The 19,039-nt window shown below is 41.3% G+C and overlaps 1 protein-coding gene across 1 annotated transcript in view; it reads right to left on the bottom strand.

Annotated features, from left to right (window-relative positions):
* Positions 1-19,039, bottom strand: part of LOC103722951 (alpha-mannosidase At3g26720-like) — a 59,254-nt gene that overhangs the window by 17,851 nt on the left and 22,364 nt on the right. The window contains 17 exon segments of the mRNA XM_039121166.1: positions 3,627-3,671; positions 3,741-3,809; positions 3,942-3,989; positions 6,996-7,091; positions 7,163-7,273; positions 7,774-7,858; positions 7,987-8,099; positions 8,819-8,884; positions 9,101-9,220; positions 9,375-9,422; positions 9,532-9,603; positions 9,729-9,788; positions 9,901-9,969; positions 10,296-10,429; positions 10,533-10,752; positions 13,529-13,585; positions 13,682-13,747. Coding sequence (XP_038977094.1) covers positions 3,627-3,671; positions 3,741-3,809; positions 3,942-3,989; positions 6,996-7,091; positions 7,163-7,273; positions 7,774-7,858; positions 7,987-8,099; positions 8,819-8,884; positions 9,101-9,220; positions 9,375-9,422; positions 9,532-9,603; positions 9,729-9,788; positions 9,901-9,969; positions 10,296-10,429; positions 10,533-10,752; positions 13,529-13,585; positions 13,682-13,747 — 1,479 coding nt within the window.

Consider the following 19,039-nt stretch of genomic DNA (forward strand, 5'->3'; position numbering starts at 1 on the left):
GACGCAGCTGGCAGCCCCAACGTCAGGGACCCTCATCTCCCGGACCCGCCTGCGGTCCTTCTCCAGCAGTACCGTCTCGATGAGGTTTCGGGCACCGGCGAAAGTGAAGGCCGACCCCGACTTCTCCCCGGAGTCGGACGGTGGTTCTGCAGCCTTACCCTTACCCATCGCTTGGGGAAGAGTCATGCTGACCATGCTCGGGGCGGGGACCGCCCCTGGAATTGACAGGGTCCCGCTCGGCCGGGGCCTCGGCGCGTCCCTCCTCGTATCATCCGGAGCCGACCGAGTCGAAGGCTGGGCTGGGGACCGATCACGTCCGACCCGTCCATCTCGGGCGCGCCCGGGTGATGCCTCCGGAGAAACGGTAGTCTCGGCATCGGAGGGCTGATACAGCGTCAACTCCCGGTCCGCGCCCGCGGCGTCCCCCTGATCGGTGGGTCCGGACCCGTCTGTCGGCGTCGGAGTCGCCTGCCGGCGGAACTTCTTCGCCGGTGGGGCCCCGCTCGGAGGAGCTCGTTTCTTCCTCCGGACTGCTTCCAGTAGGGACGTCCTACCAACAGCCGTTGCCTTGTCCGACCGCATGACGTCGTCGATCTCTGCAAAAAGGACGAGGTGGTCGGAGGTTGAGAAACTGAAGGAAAGAACGAGACGAAAGAGGAGAAAGGAGCTAAAAAAGAAATGGTAGCGGGCTCACGGTCAGCGGGGACCGAGCTCAGACCGACATTCACCAAGGTATCCTCGGAAATAAGGCGAGCCACCGGGGGGAGCCGGCCCTCGGCAACCAACTCCTTCAAGACGGCGACGCCATCGGATTCCTCCCTCGACAACCTCGATAGGCCAATCGGGGACTTCATCGGCGTCTCCCAGGTTGCCCTGATTCCCCAAGAGGGATCTGCGTCAACGAAAAAGAAGCGCCCCTTCCAGCCGTGAATGGAGGTAGGAGCCTCCTTGACGAGGCCGCACCCTCGCCGCGCCGCAAAGCACCACCACCCTTTATCCTGGGGGTGGCCACTCAGGCCGTAGCATTCCCAAAAGACATTCAGGGTGGCGGGAACCTCGTGCATGCGGCAGAGAACCTGAAAGGCCGTCAGGGCGCGCCATGAGTTCGGCACCAGTTGCGTCGGCGCCACTCTTAAACCCCGAAGCACCTGAACGACTAAGTCCGAGGGGGGAAAGCGGAACCCGGCCTGAAGAATGCCCTCATTGATGGCAACCTTCCCTGGAGAAGGATGGGACATCCTCTCCTCAGGCCCCGGGAGTGTAACATTGCAGGCCTCGGGAAGGTGGTATCGAGCCACGAACCTATCTAGGTCTTCGGCGACCAACTCCGACTTAATGCGGTCTGCTCTCACTTCGCCCATCCCTAATGGCCAGTGAATCTACGGTCAGGACAGGGTCAAGAAGGGGGAAAGGACCGGAACGACTGGAGTACACTAATACAAAAGGAGAGTATGGAGAGCCCTAAATTAAAGAATGGGGCAACTCACCGGAAGAGAAGGAAGAACGGCTCCGAGAGCGTCAAAGGAGGAGCAAGCGAACAGTCCGACGGCGATGACGGCAGCGCAAAGGAGAAACTCGAAGATGTCTGTAAAGAGAAAGGCGGAGGGAGGAGGACCCCCGGTTAAATAGGCGGAAAGGTGGGTGACGCCTCGGTGACGCCAGAGGACGCCTGGCTGCCGAAGGGTCGCTCGCGCCCCAAAGGCGAATCGACGCCATTAAGGAAGGATGTCCGCCGAAATCCTCAGACTGCCAGGTCAGCAACAACCGCCATACGCCATAAAGAAGGCGGGGAGCTCGAAGCGCGCGCGCCTCTCCGAGGGATGGCGGTAATCTCGAAGCATCACTTCCTTCACCCGTTCCCCTTCTGGTTCCATGCTCGGAAGTGGGGGGCTACTGTTACGGGGGAACTCAGCCACCATGCCCCACGTGACCGGCACGCGCGCCCTAGAAGACTACAGCTGTCCCTTGATCCAGTAACCCGACCCCGAGTCGGATATCTTCGGCCTCGCAGCCCGACCCCGAGTCGGCTGCCCCTTGATCCAGTAACCCGACCCCGAGTCGGATATCTTCGGCCTCGCAGCCCGACCCCGAGTCGGCTGCCCCTTGATCCAGCAGTCCGACCCCGAGTCGGATATCTTCGGCTTCGCAGCCCGACCCCGAGTCGGCTGCCCCTTGATCCAGCAATCCGACCCCGAGTCGGCAATCTCTCGACAACGACAGGCTGTTCCCCTGGAGCACGCCGCGACCCTCTGCTCCACTACTCCCTGCAACGGTCGTATCCGGCGCTGCTCCATGATCTCCTGTAACAGCCGTACAAAGCGGAGCTCCACTACGCCCTGTCATGGCCGTACCCAGCGCTGCCCCACGACGCCCTATAACGGCCATGTCAGTGGCAACTCCATCGTGCGACACGATGACCAACCCCCCAGAAGGACCCCCCAGCCTGGTATATATGCGGCTGGGGGGAGAAGGGGGGAGGTAAGCAAGAACTTCCAGTGCATTCTCTTACTTGCTACTATCATCTCTCCTTCTCCTCCAATCTCCTCTGACTTGATCGTCGGAGGGCCCCCACTACCCCAGTGGTGGTGCGAGGCTTGCTTGCAGGTTTCCCGGTGGAAGGTGGAGCGCAATCAACACCAACCAAGGCAACTCAGACGGAATCCCGTTCACACCGCTGTGCCAATCGTTCTCGGTTTGGACCACCAGCAACAGGCACCAACCAGAAGTACTAGAAGTGACCCCGCCACAGGGCGCCCCTCTGGGCGACCAGCTCGGCTCGGCACCCCTGCCGAGCCGATGCCTTGACCAATACTCATCCCCATCTAACCCTTTCAAAAGGTCTGGCGGCTATATACGCGATTCCACTACAACTTGCCGCCTGCCACCATCTTTGGGCCATCAAGGCATAAGATCTCTGCAGGTATTCGGCACGACCTGCCATTAATGCATGAGACCCCCTCAAGTCTCCGATGCACCCAGTCATTTAATGAACACGGCTCAAGGCGATCTCCGGATCACTGAACCATCAAAGCGTATGGCTCTCCCTGACCGCCGGTTCACTCAGTAATAAATGCACTTACCATCCACGGACCCCAGGCCCACCACGGCCGGCGGTTCAACCACTCCAACAGGTCTGATCGACCGTGACAACTCCCTGGTTCCGGTCTGATTCGGCCTTATTCTCCACTACGCCATTAATGGGCCAAATCGTGCCCAATTATTACAAAAGAGGACAAATTCCCCTGTCACCTCCCAGATAACACAATATCCCTCTATAAAAGGGAACCTGGGGGAAAGAAGTGGGGGAGCCCGGACTCGGACCGGGACAGAAGTAAACAGCACAGACACAATTGAGCACAATATTTTCTTTATCTTCTCCACATATCTCTCCTCTGCTCTCTCCACATACTAGCCCCCTCTGACTTAAGCATCGGAGGGCCGGCGCCGGAGAGCCCGGCCACCGGCTTTTTTGCAGGACAGGACGCACTCTCCTTCTCCGGACTCGCATCCCCCAGGAGGACGCCACCAGCCGGCGCACCGCCGACCACCATCCGCCCTCCCGGCAGCGGAGCTCCTCCTCCCCTGGCTTCGCGGCGGCCCCCGGGTCCAATTTCCAGCAACATAGCCCTCTCTTGATTAGCAGATAAGTTCATCTCTGTGATATTGCTGACCTAAATTTTTACAGGTACAAATTGTCAGAGTAGTTCTGTTGAAAATACCAATTCAGCTGAAAATTTTACCTTCTTGTCAGGGAACATTTTCTTGAGGTCCACAGAGGCCATCGTTGAAAGATCTTTATCTTCTCCCACCTTGAAAACATAGGCAAAGAAATTAGATTAGGGAAAGATGGCAAAAAAAAGACTCTAAATTTCTTCCATCAAGGCTCCAATGAAAGTTGGCAAAAGATGCCACATGATTTAACTATTATTTGGATATAAGACCTCATAAAGGTGAGCCAGCCGAAGGAGAACACTTCCATCTTCAAGCGCCTGACAATATATTTAGAGTAAGATAAAAGATGGTAAAGAAAACGTGCAACAGTGTGGATAAATATCATAATCCATCCAAGAATTAATTGAAACATGACAGGACCAGGTAACATATACATTCCTTGTGTTGAAGCTCATGACAAGACACCTGAATCTTAGCAAGCATGACCATGTGGATTGAGATGTACGTAGCTTGGTATATGAACTGACAAGTGAACTACATACAACTAAGTTTAGTATTATTCTAAATTTATAATATAATGTGTTACTAGGTGTATTTGAACCTGAGTAAAGACAGGCATTCCTTGCCATTGGGTCACTTACATCACGCAGCTCTTAACTCCATACCCAAAAATAGTTCAGTGATGTTTCAACTCCACTCTCTGTCGACGATTAGAGATTTGGATTTCTGAAAGAGCCAGTCACTGGCTCTCATAAATCATTTCAAGCACATAGAAGCAATATTATCAGTTTACTTCCAGCAATGTGGACACAGATGTAGAGAGTGGTAGGTTTCATTCACCCAGAACATCAGACTTCAGTTTTACATACAAGATATCTATAGAGATAAATATACCTGATTATGTATAGAGGTTAGATTATTAGACAATATGATTCAAGACCTTAGCCATTGTGATGCCCGAATATTCACATTATAGAACTATATTTCTTTTTGGGTTTTTTTTCCAAACATATCCTCCTAAATATTGAAATTTGCATGAATACCCTTCAAAAATTGATATTTGCATGTATACCTGACAAAACACTTATTTTGAATGTATACCCCTCTTTTTTCTTTTTTCTTGCACATATGCCCACACCATCTAACGCCGTTAAGTAATTAGCAGTTTAAAATTAAAAATGACCAAAATGCTTTTAATGGGTAGACATGCAAAAAGAAATATTTATAAAAGTATACATGCAAATAGCAACTTTGCAAGGGTATTCATGCAATTTCACATATTTAGAAGAGTCTACATGCAAAAAAAAAATTTAATTTTGTCTATTTTAATTTATTTTAACACACAAATTTGATTCTAATGCTTGCTCCTCAATATGTTCTGTAAAAATATTGCTCGAGAAAAAAATTGATTCGCCAATTAGATAATAAAAAGTAAAGTCGGCAGAACCGTCCCGAATCGAGCGATTTCGAGCCATCCCAGTGGTTGACCGGCACAGTTCTGGCAATGGAAATGAAGTTCGTTGCCGGGGGGGAGGGGGGAAGGAAAGAGAGAAAAAGAGAGTGAGCGAGGAAGGGAGAGGGAGAGGAAGAGAGAGGAAGGTGGAGGCCAGCGAGCTGCGCAGAGGACGCTCCTCCGGGCTCCATAGCTCCGCGGTCAGAAAATAGGATGGGTCCCCCGTTTCGTTCAAAACGGACCGCCTCCTGCCTAGGTTGCCGGCCTTTGCTGGCCCTTCACCAACCTCCCTCCCTCTCTCTCCCCCTTCTCTCTCTCTTTTTCTCTCCCTGCCTCCTCTACTATGTCGGCACAAGCCCGGCACAGCACAGGCCTGTACCAACACGTCCCACCAAGCAACTAGTATGGTGCCCGGAACCGGTTTCGCTGACATTGACAAAAAGAGTTATGAAAATTGTTTCACTAAATCCTAGAATTATTCTACTTTATTCTTCTTCATTTTTAACAATCACTATATCTAATTTCATCGAAAAATAGCTTGTAATATTTATTGTTATAGATACATATATAAGAACATGCATTAGAATATAAAAAAGGATTAGAATCTCTTAAAGGCACACGATAGATTGCAATGATCAAGCTTCCTTGCTACTGTTGTGCTCATGGGTGGAAAACCACATCAATTATCCCCAACCAAAATCATTGAAAAGGACTTCAGAACCTTTTAGACTTATTAACAACCTCCGCAGCTAATCACATCAGTTGAATCACTATGTCAAAGGTATTCATACAAAAATAGTGTCTTGTGAGAGCATGCACATAAATATCGATTTGGGAAGGTATTCATACAAAAATCTAAGAATTTTTTTCAGTTGAATCACTATGTCAAAGGTATTCATACAAAAATAGTGTCTTGTGAGAGCATGCACATAAATATCGATTTGGGAGGGTATTCATACAAAAATCTAAGAATTTTTTTGCATGTATACCCTCCTAAATATGTGAAATTGCATGAATACCTTCCAAAATTGCTATTTGCATGTATAACTTTATCAATATTTTTTTTATGCTTACCCATTAAAGGTATTTCCATCATTTCAATTTTAAATTACTAACTTTTTAACAGTGTTAAATGGTATGGGTGCATATGCAAAAAAAAAAGGGGCATACATACAAAACAAGTATTTTATGAGGGTATACATGCAAATATCAATTTTGTGAGGGTATTCATACAAATTTCAATATTTAGGAGGATATATATGCAAAAAAAATCCTTTTTTTTTTGGATAAAAAAAAGTAAAACCAAATGTTTGCTTTCATTTAAAAAACAATTTGCAGAAAACTGGTCAGCAACCAAGATAACCACAATCATTACTACCAAAATTCTATAAAGTCCAAAAGTAATGAAAGAGAACTATGTTAATTAAGAAAATAGAGGTCAGAAACCTCTGGTGGTTAGATGGATGTGAAATGCAAAAATAAATATTCAGCAATCTACTGGAGAAGTCTTCCCTCTTAAGGAAGACATATTTGCAAGGTAACCTCTAACCTCTGCTCGCAACGTGAATACGACAAACATCACCCATAAAAGTATATTATGCAGTTTGGTTATAATTTTGCTGGCATTCCTTGTTTGTTCGAATTCAACACAAATAAACATAAACCCTGTAAACTCCAGCTGCATAACTGCATCAACTACTATTATTGGCGTAGCGGTCCTTAGAGAGTAACAGACGAGCAAATTAAAATCAAAATTACATGACGAAAAGAACTTCAGATAAATTACTTATACGTGTGTTTCCTTGATTCAATTTATTAGTGCATTAACTATGGTGTTGGAAAGGTCCCATTTTGGAGAAGAGACAAAAACCTGGAGGGTGATCAAAGCAACATTATCTGGCAAGCTGTAGGAGGAATCCATTGCTGAGAATTTTGGGATGTGAGAGCTTGTCCAGTTACCTCCATCCTGGAAATGCAAATGCAAACCACACGTCAGAGTAACATTTTGGCAAGATTCATAACGAGGCAAAAATTTACCTGTTCTGAGAATGCTAGAAGAAGAGGAGAATATATCTCCTGGCCAAAGTACCGACGCCACTTAGCTCCCTCACCTAATGGATCAAATCTAAGGTAAAATTTTCCTTGAACCTGTTCAGAAGAAGGGAAAAAAATATTGAACTGCACAAGCACTGCCTCCAAAAATTTTTAACTTAGCAAAAATATCCCATTTAAGATCATAAATTCATGATGTGCTCATCCCATAATGACAAAGTTGCTAACACATACTGAACTGGTCAGAAAAAATAATTTGTTATGGCACAAATGTGCTCTCGAACCAGCAGTCATGTATACAATAATACAGTAATTTGCCCCTTTGAGAACCCATGCTCAAAGAAGCCTAATGTGTTTGCCATCCTTTTGAGCCTTTTTTTCCCCTTATAACTGGCTGTTGTTGTAAAGAAAATTCATGGGTTCTAAGACTGCATGTGGAATAACTATGCTTGTCGTCACACCCATTAGCTCAAAAATAATTCAGCACAGCTAGGGTGAATCCCGGTGCGAAGGAGTTTTTTCTTTGAAGTAGAAAAGATAAACATGAATCCCAGTGCAAAGGAGTTTTTTCTTTGAAGTAGAAAAGATAAACATACTGTTAGTTCTTCACAATTATCATTGACACAAACTGTTTCATTAAGTGCCTCTGCAACACCTCGGCCATCATCATGAAGCAACCTCCTATACCATCAGAAGAAATAAAGCCAATAAAGTTCCAGATCAATGTCACATAAAAGAAGTAATTATGATATATACTGAAGGTAAAACCTCCATTGTATGAAATAATCAAAGTAGTCGGAGGAATGTACCTATGGAGCATCAACTCTATTTGTCCATCCAGTATGCTAGAACCCCCCACTGAACGGTCTACCAGAACTGAAGCTTCCATGCTATTATCCTCCATGTAAATTCCAAGATTAACCTGAAATAACATAATACATCTTAGTTGCATCTTTTTCTAGGAATTAGCTAACTCAGACGACTAAAGTGACTAAGTTAGGAAGTTCAATTAGGGCTCGTTTGGTTCGCGGGAAGCATTTTCCTTCCTAGGAATATGATTCCCGGGAAACAAATTCCTAGGAAGAGGATGCCTAGAAAAGTACTTTTGGCATGTTTGGTTGACCATGGGAAAGTGACAAATTTCCAAGATGCTTATGTTTGGTTGACCATCCACTTTCCTAGGAAAGTTATATATAATTCCTATTATGCCCTTAATAAAAATTAGGTTTTTAATGCCTCTTTAATGCTTCTTTAATGTTGAAGGGACTTTTTGGGAAAAAGTAAAAATGGAGCGATTCCCGCCTCATGGGAAAGTAACTTTCCCATGTTTCTCATGGGAAAGACTTTCCCATGAAATGTGGGAATCACATTCCCATGGGAATACAACTTTCCCTTCTCTCTCCTTTGAAAACTCCAACCAAACAAGAGGCATTTCATTACTTTCCCGTTGATCACACTTTCCCTCCTTCTTTTCCCGCGAACCAAACGAGCCCTTAATGGGAATAGCGAAATATCTGATTTCTTACATGTATGCCAGCTAAGATTTTAAAAGCATGACGGGCTTGGCAATTTTCTCCATGTGAACATGACCTACTTTCAGAGATGCATGTATGAAGTTTTCACTTACAATTGAAAACTTACAGGGTAATAATTTGCAGAAACAGTTTGGTTAACTTGTAATTCCCAGTCTGATCTATAATCTCGAATCTGCAAATGTTGTAACATATTATGCCATTAAAAGAAGGATCCTTATCATGCACATGCACAGTATAATCCCTGTCCCAGTGTCCAATAATTCAACCAAATATAAGCATTAATTACAAAGTACAATATAATGTAATGAACCTTAAGAGGCAACAGAAAAATTAACAAATAACTTCCATTTCTAGCTAACATACTCATGTAGGATTTAATGAAGCATAATCTTTTAATAAAATCACGCCCATTGGAATCTGTATAGAATGTCTTGTTGGTCATCATGGTTGTTGTAATCTGAGTGCTTATTTCTTTCCCAATTCCATCATCAATGGGTATAGGTCCTACCTACAGTAAGTAATAAATATCGTTTCAAAAGCATTCAGGTTAATAAGCAACAGAAACAAAAAAACCCAAGCATGGAGACCTAATCATGTGCCAACTTCATGCAAGGAAAAGGATATTAGCATCATATACCAAATTTTTTAGAGAATGTGCTTACTATAAACTCAAACTCTGTATGCTCCTTTACCTTGTAAACTCTGGTAACCTGCACATCCAGTAACGATCATATGAACATGATGGGCATTCCAAGCTACAATGTCTTCATAGTAAATAGGGCACAAAAAAAAACTACTTTTTCTTTAAAATGAGATCACCTGATATATCCATGGATTCATACGTTGATGCACTTCGTCTAATATAGGTCCTTGCAGAATTGTCAAAGGCACCTTGATACAGCGGATAACATTAACAAAAGATGGCTTAATGAAAATGGAAAATTTCAATGCTTCTTTAGCAATCATCATAGGTCCTCTCTTCCAATAAATTAACTGTTTCAGAAAGCATTAGGTACCTGCCCTTCCGGCTTTAAAGGAAATGAACCATTTGGGCGAAATATGTATGCACCAGATGCCTCCAACAAGCAAAACAAACTATTAGATCTAGCTTATACACATTGGAGAACCTTAGTGCAAACTTCAGTAAATATAATCGCCGGGATCATGACCTAAAACAAGTGAATATACCTGAAGGTCACTGCCATTTTTGTCATAGCCAGCATAAAAACTGTATGACTGCTCAACATTCGCTTTCACCTTGGAGAAAGAAGTAGTTTAGACATAAACGATGTCTAGCACACCCCAGCTCCGCCATGTAGAAATAAAATAAAACAACATAAATAGTAATTATAAATAATAACAGTTCCCAAAGATAATTTCTCAAAAAATAGAAGACTAACAAGCTGCTAGACATAACTAGTGGTTTCACCATGTAGACTATGATATTGGCAAATCTAGAAAAGCAATGTTCTACTATAGAATATATAGAGAGAATAGGCACCTACATACGAAGGACGCAGTTTTCAAAAGAGAAATAAATCTTATAATTTACAACACTTAAAGATGCCTATTTAAAAGCATACCAAGTTTCTGCTATTAAAATAATGTGATAGTCTTCCCTCATCCAAATTATAGAGAAGCTTTGGATGCCCTTGCCCAATTTCTACACTGCTATTCTTACTTCCTTGTGATCAGTACAGTGAAGACATGGCAGCAACTGCAATGGCATTTATTTATCAGCAAATTAACCATTTCTTTCACTCCACAAATCCAGGTTAAAAATCATAACAAACAACAACCAAGTAAATAGACAAGTTCACCTGTCTGTTTTGCATTTGAAACAAAGTAAGTGTTGAAACCAAGAGGCGGTACAGATACTGGAAATGCAAGCCAAAATTTAGGTGTAACACCTGGGGATATGCCTAAGTATGCCTTGACATAGTGGTTTCTTATATCGACCGAAGTATTGGCCAAAGGTAAAAGCTGTGACTCAATTTCTCTTCCTAGAGAATCACGAACAACAATAGATTCGCTGATAACCTGCAGCAGGGTTGATGTAAATTTAGTTAACATTGAACTTAAAAAAAAAAATCACTGAAGAAAGAAAAGCAAGTAATTCCATAATCCCAACATAAATTTAATTTTATTTCACTAAGGAAAGAAACAAGCAAGTGGTTATGTCTCCACCTAAGAAGCATGGACTTGAATAGGAGATATGGGTATGACGCAATATCGAACACTGATACGGCAACTCTCGAAAAAGTAGGATACAATATGGCTAGGATACAACGATAAATATGTAATTTTTACATATATGCAAAAAGTATCCACAAAGCATAGTAAGCTATCAAAATAATATAGTTTGTACTTTATATGTTAGTATGTACTTTCATAAACTCATCACCTAATCATAGTCCAAATCCGTAGATCACAATCCAGACTCCATAGTTGAGTAGCAATATCATAACCTCCAAAATTAACCATTCATTGTCAAAAGATTAACATTCATAAAAAAGAAAGTAAAAAGCTTTCCCTTTATTTTTAAGGTTATCTCAGAAGTATCCGAGTATATTTAGGAAGTTTCCAAAGTGTTTTTTTAATTTTAAAAAATAAGATACCAAAAGTCTGCTTGGCATTACTTTTATTTCTTATTTATTTTTTCAAAAACAAAATCACATAAACCGGGACAGAAAATATGTTTGATGCAATTATTTTTATTTTTTATTTTCAAAAAATATTTTATTATTTCTAAAAAATAAAAGTAAGAAATTTTTTATTTTCACTATTTTTTAAAAAAGAAATGCATGTTTTTACTACTAGCTTTGATACCATCTCCATCGCCACTACCATTGTCTCCACCATCACCACCTGCAACCCCCACCGCAACCACCATTCCCTACCATCTCCATCATTGCTACCATGGCTATCGCTGTCATTTTCACCACTACCATCTCCACCACCACCACCGTCACAACCGTTGCTACCACCACCCTCACTACCTCCACCATACCATTGCCACCACGGTCTCTGTCACACCACCACCATCATAACTATCACACCACATCATCAACACTAGTACAACCCTCCTTCACATCGCCGCCACATCACTAGCACCAATGCCGCCGCCACCACCAGCACTACGAACTCCACGTTTTCACCACCACTATCACCGCTTTGACCATCGTCATCATGTTTATATTTGTAAAAAAATGACTAACCAAATATATTTATATTTTTAGAAATTTAGAAATAGAAATAGAAATAAATTTCTATTTTCTATTTCTGAAAATAAGAAAATGAAAGTAACGCCGAATAGCACTTAAGCGTACATATTAGACATGTATTCTAAAAGCATATGACAAGTCTCAATATCTAATATATATTAGACACATACACGATATGTGATTTGAAGTATCTATGCTTCCTAGACTCCCAATAAATACAATCATCCATGCAAACATAATTGGGAGAAGAAAAAAAGAAAGCAGTTAGTGCCTTGAAAAGGAGTGTGCTTTGTTTCATTAGACTTAGTCGTCTTCTTTCTTTACCTATACCTAGACTCTATTCAAGAGCCCAAGAAGTGAAACCTTGGGCATTGCTCCATTGTTGATGTGCTTAAACTACTTAATTAACCAGGTTGGTCCCCATTATGATCAATTGAATATCTTAAATTGTTAAGGCAAACTCTATTCCTACTTCAAGGGTGGCAATTTATGCTTAATTAACTAGGTTGGTCCCCATTATGATCAATTGAATATCTTAAATTGTTAAGGCAAACTCTATTCCTACTTCAAGGGTGGCAATTTATGACCTGACCTGCGAACGACCCATTTTAAGCAGGTTTGGGTTGGACATAAACATGTTTCAATCATAAACGAGTCAACCCGTCTAGACCTGTTTATTAAATGTGTTGGGTTCAAGTTTAGACCTTTAACCTATTTAACCCATTTTAACCATTTAATAATTGGGTCGGGTCATTACCTGACCCATTTAACCTATTTAAAATCTATTTAACCTATTTGAAACCTGCTTAACCTATTTCTAACCCGCTTAACCTGTTTAACCTATTTAAATCTATTTAACCTATTTAACCCGACTTAACCTGTTTAATAAATGGGTTATGTGGGTCGGGTCGGGTTACATGTTTAATAAATAGGTCTAATTCAGATTTGAAATTTTAACCTGTTTAATAAATAGATCTGGTTTAGATTGATGAATTTTTGACTAGACCGATATCCGATCCGACCCATATTCGACCCGACCCGATTGCCACCCCTAGCTTGAAGTTTCCTTCACCACAAATTTGGGACGGATTCATAGAGAGCCATTTGAATAGGAGCTATTTGTAAAACATTTGCATACTTCGATTGATAATACATTGATAAATAAAGCTGATAGTATAGAGGTCTAACCTAAAGGCATTGTACACCATATTAAGAACTTCTTATATGTGAGATTGCAAGGTCTAACCTAATGGTAAAAGGGAACATGTTATTTACCAGATTAAGAACTTTTTAGCTGTAAGACTTATCTTCCTCAAGAACCTTCAATATGAAGGGAATTGTAAATTCGATGAGAGAAGTTAATATTACAAGGCCAACATTCTTTCTTATCATACGCAGGTCTAATCAGATGTGTTATTCAAATTTGACCAGGTAAGATCATATGAGTAAACACTGGTGAAGAGATAATTCAATCAATATGCAAGTTTAGTTTTTTATAAGCATGCAGTACACTCACACAAGAAGACAAATAAAAATAACATAAAAACTATATCAAAAGGCACCAGGATGAGTAACATATTGAATATACACACAGGTATGCGGATAACATCCTCCCGTTTCCATCCAAGAGAATTGTAGACAATAACAACCTGAAATTTTGAAGGTTTACCAAATATATGCGTGAACCCCAAACAGGAAAGTGATTAGAAGAAATGAAGTATGAAATATGTGGAATTAGATCTTACCAAGCTTTTACCAGTAGATAAGTCTAGTTCAGATGGAGGACAGTAACTTAAGTTGAGAAGAGGACACTGTGAAAGTTGGGGAAAAAAACTCATATTAAGATTCAAGAAATTGATAAAGACAAAATTCATGCTCAAGTTTTCCCATAATGTAGAAAACACAAATCAGTAATATATAATCAGAAATGGGAAAATAGAAAATCCTATGTCAAAGCAAAGAGGAAAACATTTCAGAAAAACACAATTATACAGTAATTCAGAAATATGTTTCATCCCCACCAAAATGGCATGGTGCATTCATTTACTCGGTAGACATAATATGAGTGTATTATTTCAAAAAATGGCACAAATTAGTTACTTTTTAGAAAAGACATCACCTCATACAACCATAATATTTGCAGCAACTAATGTGCTAATATGCCTACATGATCTATTTCCTAAAACCTAACGTCAGTAGAATAAAAGAAAACACTCTGCATGGCTGCAGTTAGCATAACAGGTAATTTCATAAGGTATGGTTTCATGCTTGCAGAAACACTTTATCACTCAAATGCAAACTCCGACACTTTAACAATAATGTAAATAGCATGCATCCTTGATAGTTACATAAAACAGATCATTGAGAGGTGGAAAATCATTGTATCTGGCCAGGAAAATCATCTCCAGATATCCATTGATAATGAAACTTACATTCAATCTAGCAGCCTTTTGCTATAAGCGAGCGATCATGTCAGGAAGTCAGCACTACAATCATTATCCTAAAGTAGTATATTGCTATTATGAGTTGGAGAATAGATGATGAGAGCACAAAAGTGCGACCCACATGTCACCTAAATTAGTATTATTGCTAACCGATAATGATAAATTCACTGGATTAATATTATATTTGGGTTTGGCACAGATTTTCATAAATTGGAAATAAAATACACATTGAGTATAAATTTGACTTAAGAAGGATCCCTTCCCAGATCCGACCCGGTTGAAGATTGGGTCGGGTCCGAGTCGGGTTCGGATCCGAATCAGGTCCATTTCTTTGGTGCTTTTGGGAAATAATTTTGGGGCAAATCTAATTTGGCCATATCATAACTATGAGGTGTTGGGTAACCCATGACTTGAAAGACTTGCAATTGACCTCAACAGATGACCCGCGACGAACCAAGTTCGTCCGTCTACAAGTCAAATTTCATATCACACTATTTTTTTTATCTATATGACTGATTGGACGGAACTTGGTGTCTCCCAGCTCCCATCCCGTTTCCTCCCAGCATCTCGTCCATCCACGGCAATCTTGTGTGAGCGCCCCATTCCTATTCAGCCGTGAAGCATCTCCCATGATCAATGCCCGAATCATCCGTGGCCTCGCATCCAACCCGTGCCAGCTCCCGTCGGATCCCCAGCATCCCGCGATCAGCGTCAAGCTCCGTCGATCACGCTCCCGGCTCCGCCAGTGATCCCAAGCGGCAATCTCCCAGCGTCCAAACCGCAGTCCTCACGCGGTGAGCATCCCAGATCGCCTTCCAATCCGGCACCCAAAGAAGGAAGATCCCAGCGCCTCCCTTCCGCATTAGCTCCCAGCATCGCTTCCAATCCGGTGATCCCAAAATCCCAGCCCCTCTTCTGTGATCCCGGCGATCCCGCATCCGTCCCAGACATCCAGCCGTGGCATCCCTTCCAAATCCTCCACGCCATCGTCGATCACGCTCCCAGCTCGTCCGTCCGTGATCCCAGCGCCTCGCAGTCACTGCCAGCGCGTCCTCTCCGCGCCTCACAGCCATTCGCCTTCCGCATCAAGCATTCCGGCGATCCCGCATCCGTTGCCCAAAGAAGGAAGTCCGCGCCTCCCTTCCGCGATCCGCCCAGCCGATCCCGCTGATCCCACCTCTACCACATCTCCAAGGGCCTATAAAAAGAGGAGAGGAGGAGCTTAGGGGGAGAGCTCGGAGGAGGAAAAAGAGCTAAGAAACAGAGCCAGGGGAAGAAGAAGGAGTCGGCTAGGGAGGGTAGTCGGCTGGTTCAAAAGAAACAGGGGAGAGCTCTGTTTCTTTTGGAGAAGAAAGAAAAAAAAAGAAGAGAAATATTAGTTTATGTTGTTATTCCACCGTGGGAGAGAAAGGGAGAGGTTTTCTTTTGATTTTTGTTATTTCCTTCCTTTATTTTATTTGCAGAAGAAAGGCAGCATCAAGCTACCAATCTTCATTTCTACCTTTGTAATCAATTTAGTTTTATAAATCTATCATTTTTTTTATGCAATCCTTGTTCTAGGTTCAAGTTAATTTCTATTTCTTTATGCAATCTTTTAATTGATGCCATATATTTAATTTTTCTTTTAAAAAAATTCATGTTCTAGGCTTTTGATCTTCTTAGCACTTGTTTTCATCCATTTTAATTTATGCCAAAATTTTCCTTTGAATAGTTAAACATTTCATGAATTTATAAATGCTCTTTGATTTCTAAGTACTTGTCTTTTGATTATTTTTAAATAAAAAAAATATATTCTCCGATAGACTAGAGAATCCATCAACATCCTCAAAGTAATGTTTTTCTTTTATCATTCAAAAATCGATTTCAATCTGAGTGAATGTTTTTATTTTATGCAACTCCAATCGCCTCCCTGTGGATCGACCTCTTACAACCGCTATTCTTCGAGTAGGAAAGGTAAGAGTAGAATTAAATTTAACTTTTGTTCGTCGGTTCTAACAACGATCTGTCTAGCAAATTTTTAGGTAGACAGAAAAAGGACGAACAAAATTTTGGCGCCGTTGCCGGGGAGGCGAATCGAGAAGCAAGAACGATCACGAAGATCAAATCAGATTTTGGATACCCGGAGTGAACGCACTCCGATAGTAAGTTTTTTATTTTTATTAATTTTTCTTATTTTGATTATTTTTAGTTAAGTAATTTCATAGTTATTATTAGTTATTATAAGTTTTTTTATTAGTTATTCTGAAATTTGAAATTCGAAATTTAAAGTTTTCTAAAAAAGTAAAAAAAAAATGAAAAAATTTCCAAAATTCAAAAATTCAAAAATTTAAATTCAAAATTTGAATTCTGTGATTCGAAATTTGAAATTTAAAAAAAAAAAATTTAAAAAAAAGTTAAGTAAATTAAAAAAAAATTTAAAAAAAAAACAAAAAAATATATATTATTTTTGCTAGTAATTGATAGGGTGCAATCCCCCGAGGTGATCATACCTCTATTGGGGCTCCTCACGGAGTAATCTCCAGAGCTTATTCAACGGACATTCGGAGATTGACTGACGCATAAGGATTAGTTTTAGTTTACATTCAAGTTATTCCTATATTAAAAATTAAAAAAAAACAACATAAAATTAAAAAAAAATTAAGAAAAATAAAAATAAAAAAATTGCTTGCTCATTTAATCAGTACAACCTAATGACATTGCATAAACTTTAAAAAAATATTGATTATTTGCTGCATTTAGTATTAAGCATTTGCATAAAGTAATTAAGGGCAAAACCCATTAAAAAGATAAGGTCAGGAAGTCATTACCTGTCCTTAGCCCAAAAATCACCACCTTGCATACTTATCCTAAGCCAAATTAAATTAAAATCAAATTAGACGTTGGCCTTAGGGTTTTCGAGCTCAATTAGGCTCTTGGAAAGAAGCGGCTGAAAGCCACTCCAGTGAGAATTTAGTAATTGGTGATGTCTAAGAAAGTTTTACAACAGTGAGAACTGTTACGGGTATTGTGGTATCGGTGTATCCCTTCTGGCACCACCACACACCCCGGGACTTTCCTGGTCACTGATTACTGGATTGCTTAACTGGTAAGCTCAAACTTAATCTGAAAGGGAGATTAGGAGCTGTCTAATTTAGGAGAGAATTTCAGGAACTTTTTAACCTGATACATCTCTGTTGCAACTAGATTTAAGAAGCTGCTAAACCTCACTTAGTTCTAAGACTAATAGGGTCAAATTGTTGTGTGGTGTTGGTTGTGGTCATCTGTGTCTAGCCCTTCTCTTCTCTTAGGATTTCGTTCATTTTAGGAGTCAAATACAATGAAGTGTTGATAATGTATGCATGGTAGAAGGTCATTAAGGGATAAGCTAACCCCATTTGATCCTGAGATTGACAGAACTTTTCATCACAAACCTGCGAACTGTAAACCAACCGTCAATCTCTACAATGGGCGATCATATTAGAACCCTGAATGAATTGTTCGCACCCGCATCCGCTAGTCCCCCTACTTGCATAGTATTACCAATTAATAATGCAGCCCAATTCGAGATTCGGGCTGCAACAATAAACATGTTACCCAAGTTTCATGGGTTCGAGAGTGAACAACCCTACATTCATCTAAACAAATTTTTGACAATCTGTCAAACGTTTAGAAATCAAAATTTAGATGAAGAGGGTATTAAATTAAGGTTATTTCCCATGACTTTAGAGGATTGTGCTGCTGCATGGCTGTATTCCCTAGCTTCAAATTCCATCACATCTTGGGAACAACTATCTAGGAAGTTCATGGCTAAGTTCTATCCCATGGTAAAAACTGAAAAAATTAAGGATGCCATCAGAACTTTTAGAGGAAAATCTGAGGAGGAATTTTCCCAACTTTGGGAGAGATTCCATGATCTTTTGGTCAAGTGCCCGCACCATGGGCTTGACAAGGCTGATCTAGTACATTTTTTTTATAAAGGACTACCTCCGGCACATAGAAACATGATCGAGTCCATGCACAAAGGTAGGTTTATGGACCAAACCCCGGATCAAGCCTATGAATTTCTTGTTGACTTAGCCGAAAACGCTCAAAATTGGAGTAGCTATGGTGAGGAAGTAAATAGAGATGAGTTCGGGTCTAGAAAACCAGGTAATTATGAAATGAAAGCAGACCCAGAACTCAAAAATGTCATGTCCAATCTGGTGACTGGAATGAACAACTTAAGCAAAAAGTTTGATGCTTTCACTGTTTCCACTAGCTCGAGTTCATATAAAGAGTTAAATCCCATCATGAAAGTGGATCACGAATTACATAGTTTATGTATCTTGTGTAATAGTTCTGAGCATCTAGTGGAGTGTTGTCCTAGTTTACCCAACATTAAGGCTGAGCAGGCAAATGCTCTAAATTCATATAGTGCCTTCAAGAAGCCCACTCCCAATTCATTCAGCCCAGTCTACCACCCTGATAATAGGTTCCACCCAAATTTCTCATACAAGCAAAATGAACCTATTCAGCATCAAGGGTGGTCCACCAGGTTTTCAAAAGAATTTTTCCAGGATAGGTCCATCACAAATAAACCAATCATTGGCTCCACCTATTCCTACCTATAGTGCCCCTATCCCTCAGCAAACTACATCATTAGAAGCCATGATGGCTAACATGATGAAGCAGCAACAAGAC

The sequence above is a fragment of the Phoenix dactylifera genome, unplaced genomic scaffold (assembly GCF_009389715.1).
Source record: "Phoenix dactylifera cultivar Barhee BC4 unplaced genomic scaffold, palm_55x_up_171113_PBpolish2nd_filt_p 000997F, whole genome shotgun sequence".
Taxonomy (NCBI): domain Eukaryota; kingdom Viridiplantae; phylum Streptophyta; class Magnoliopsida; order Arecales; family Arecaceae; genus Phoenix; species Phoenix dactylifera.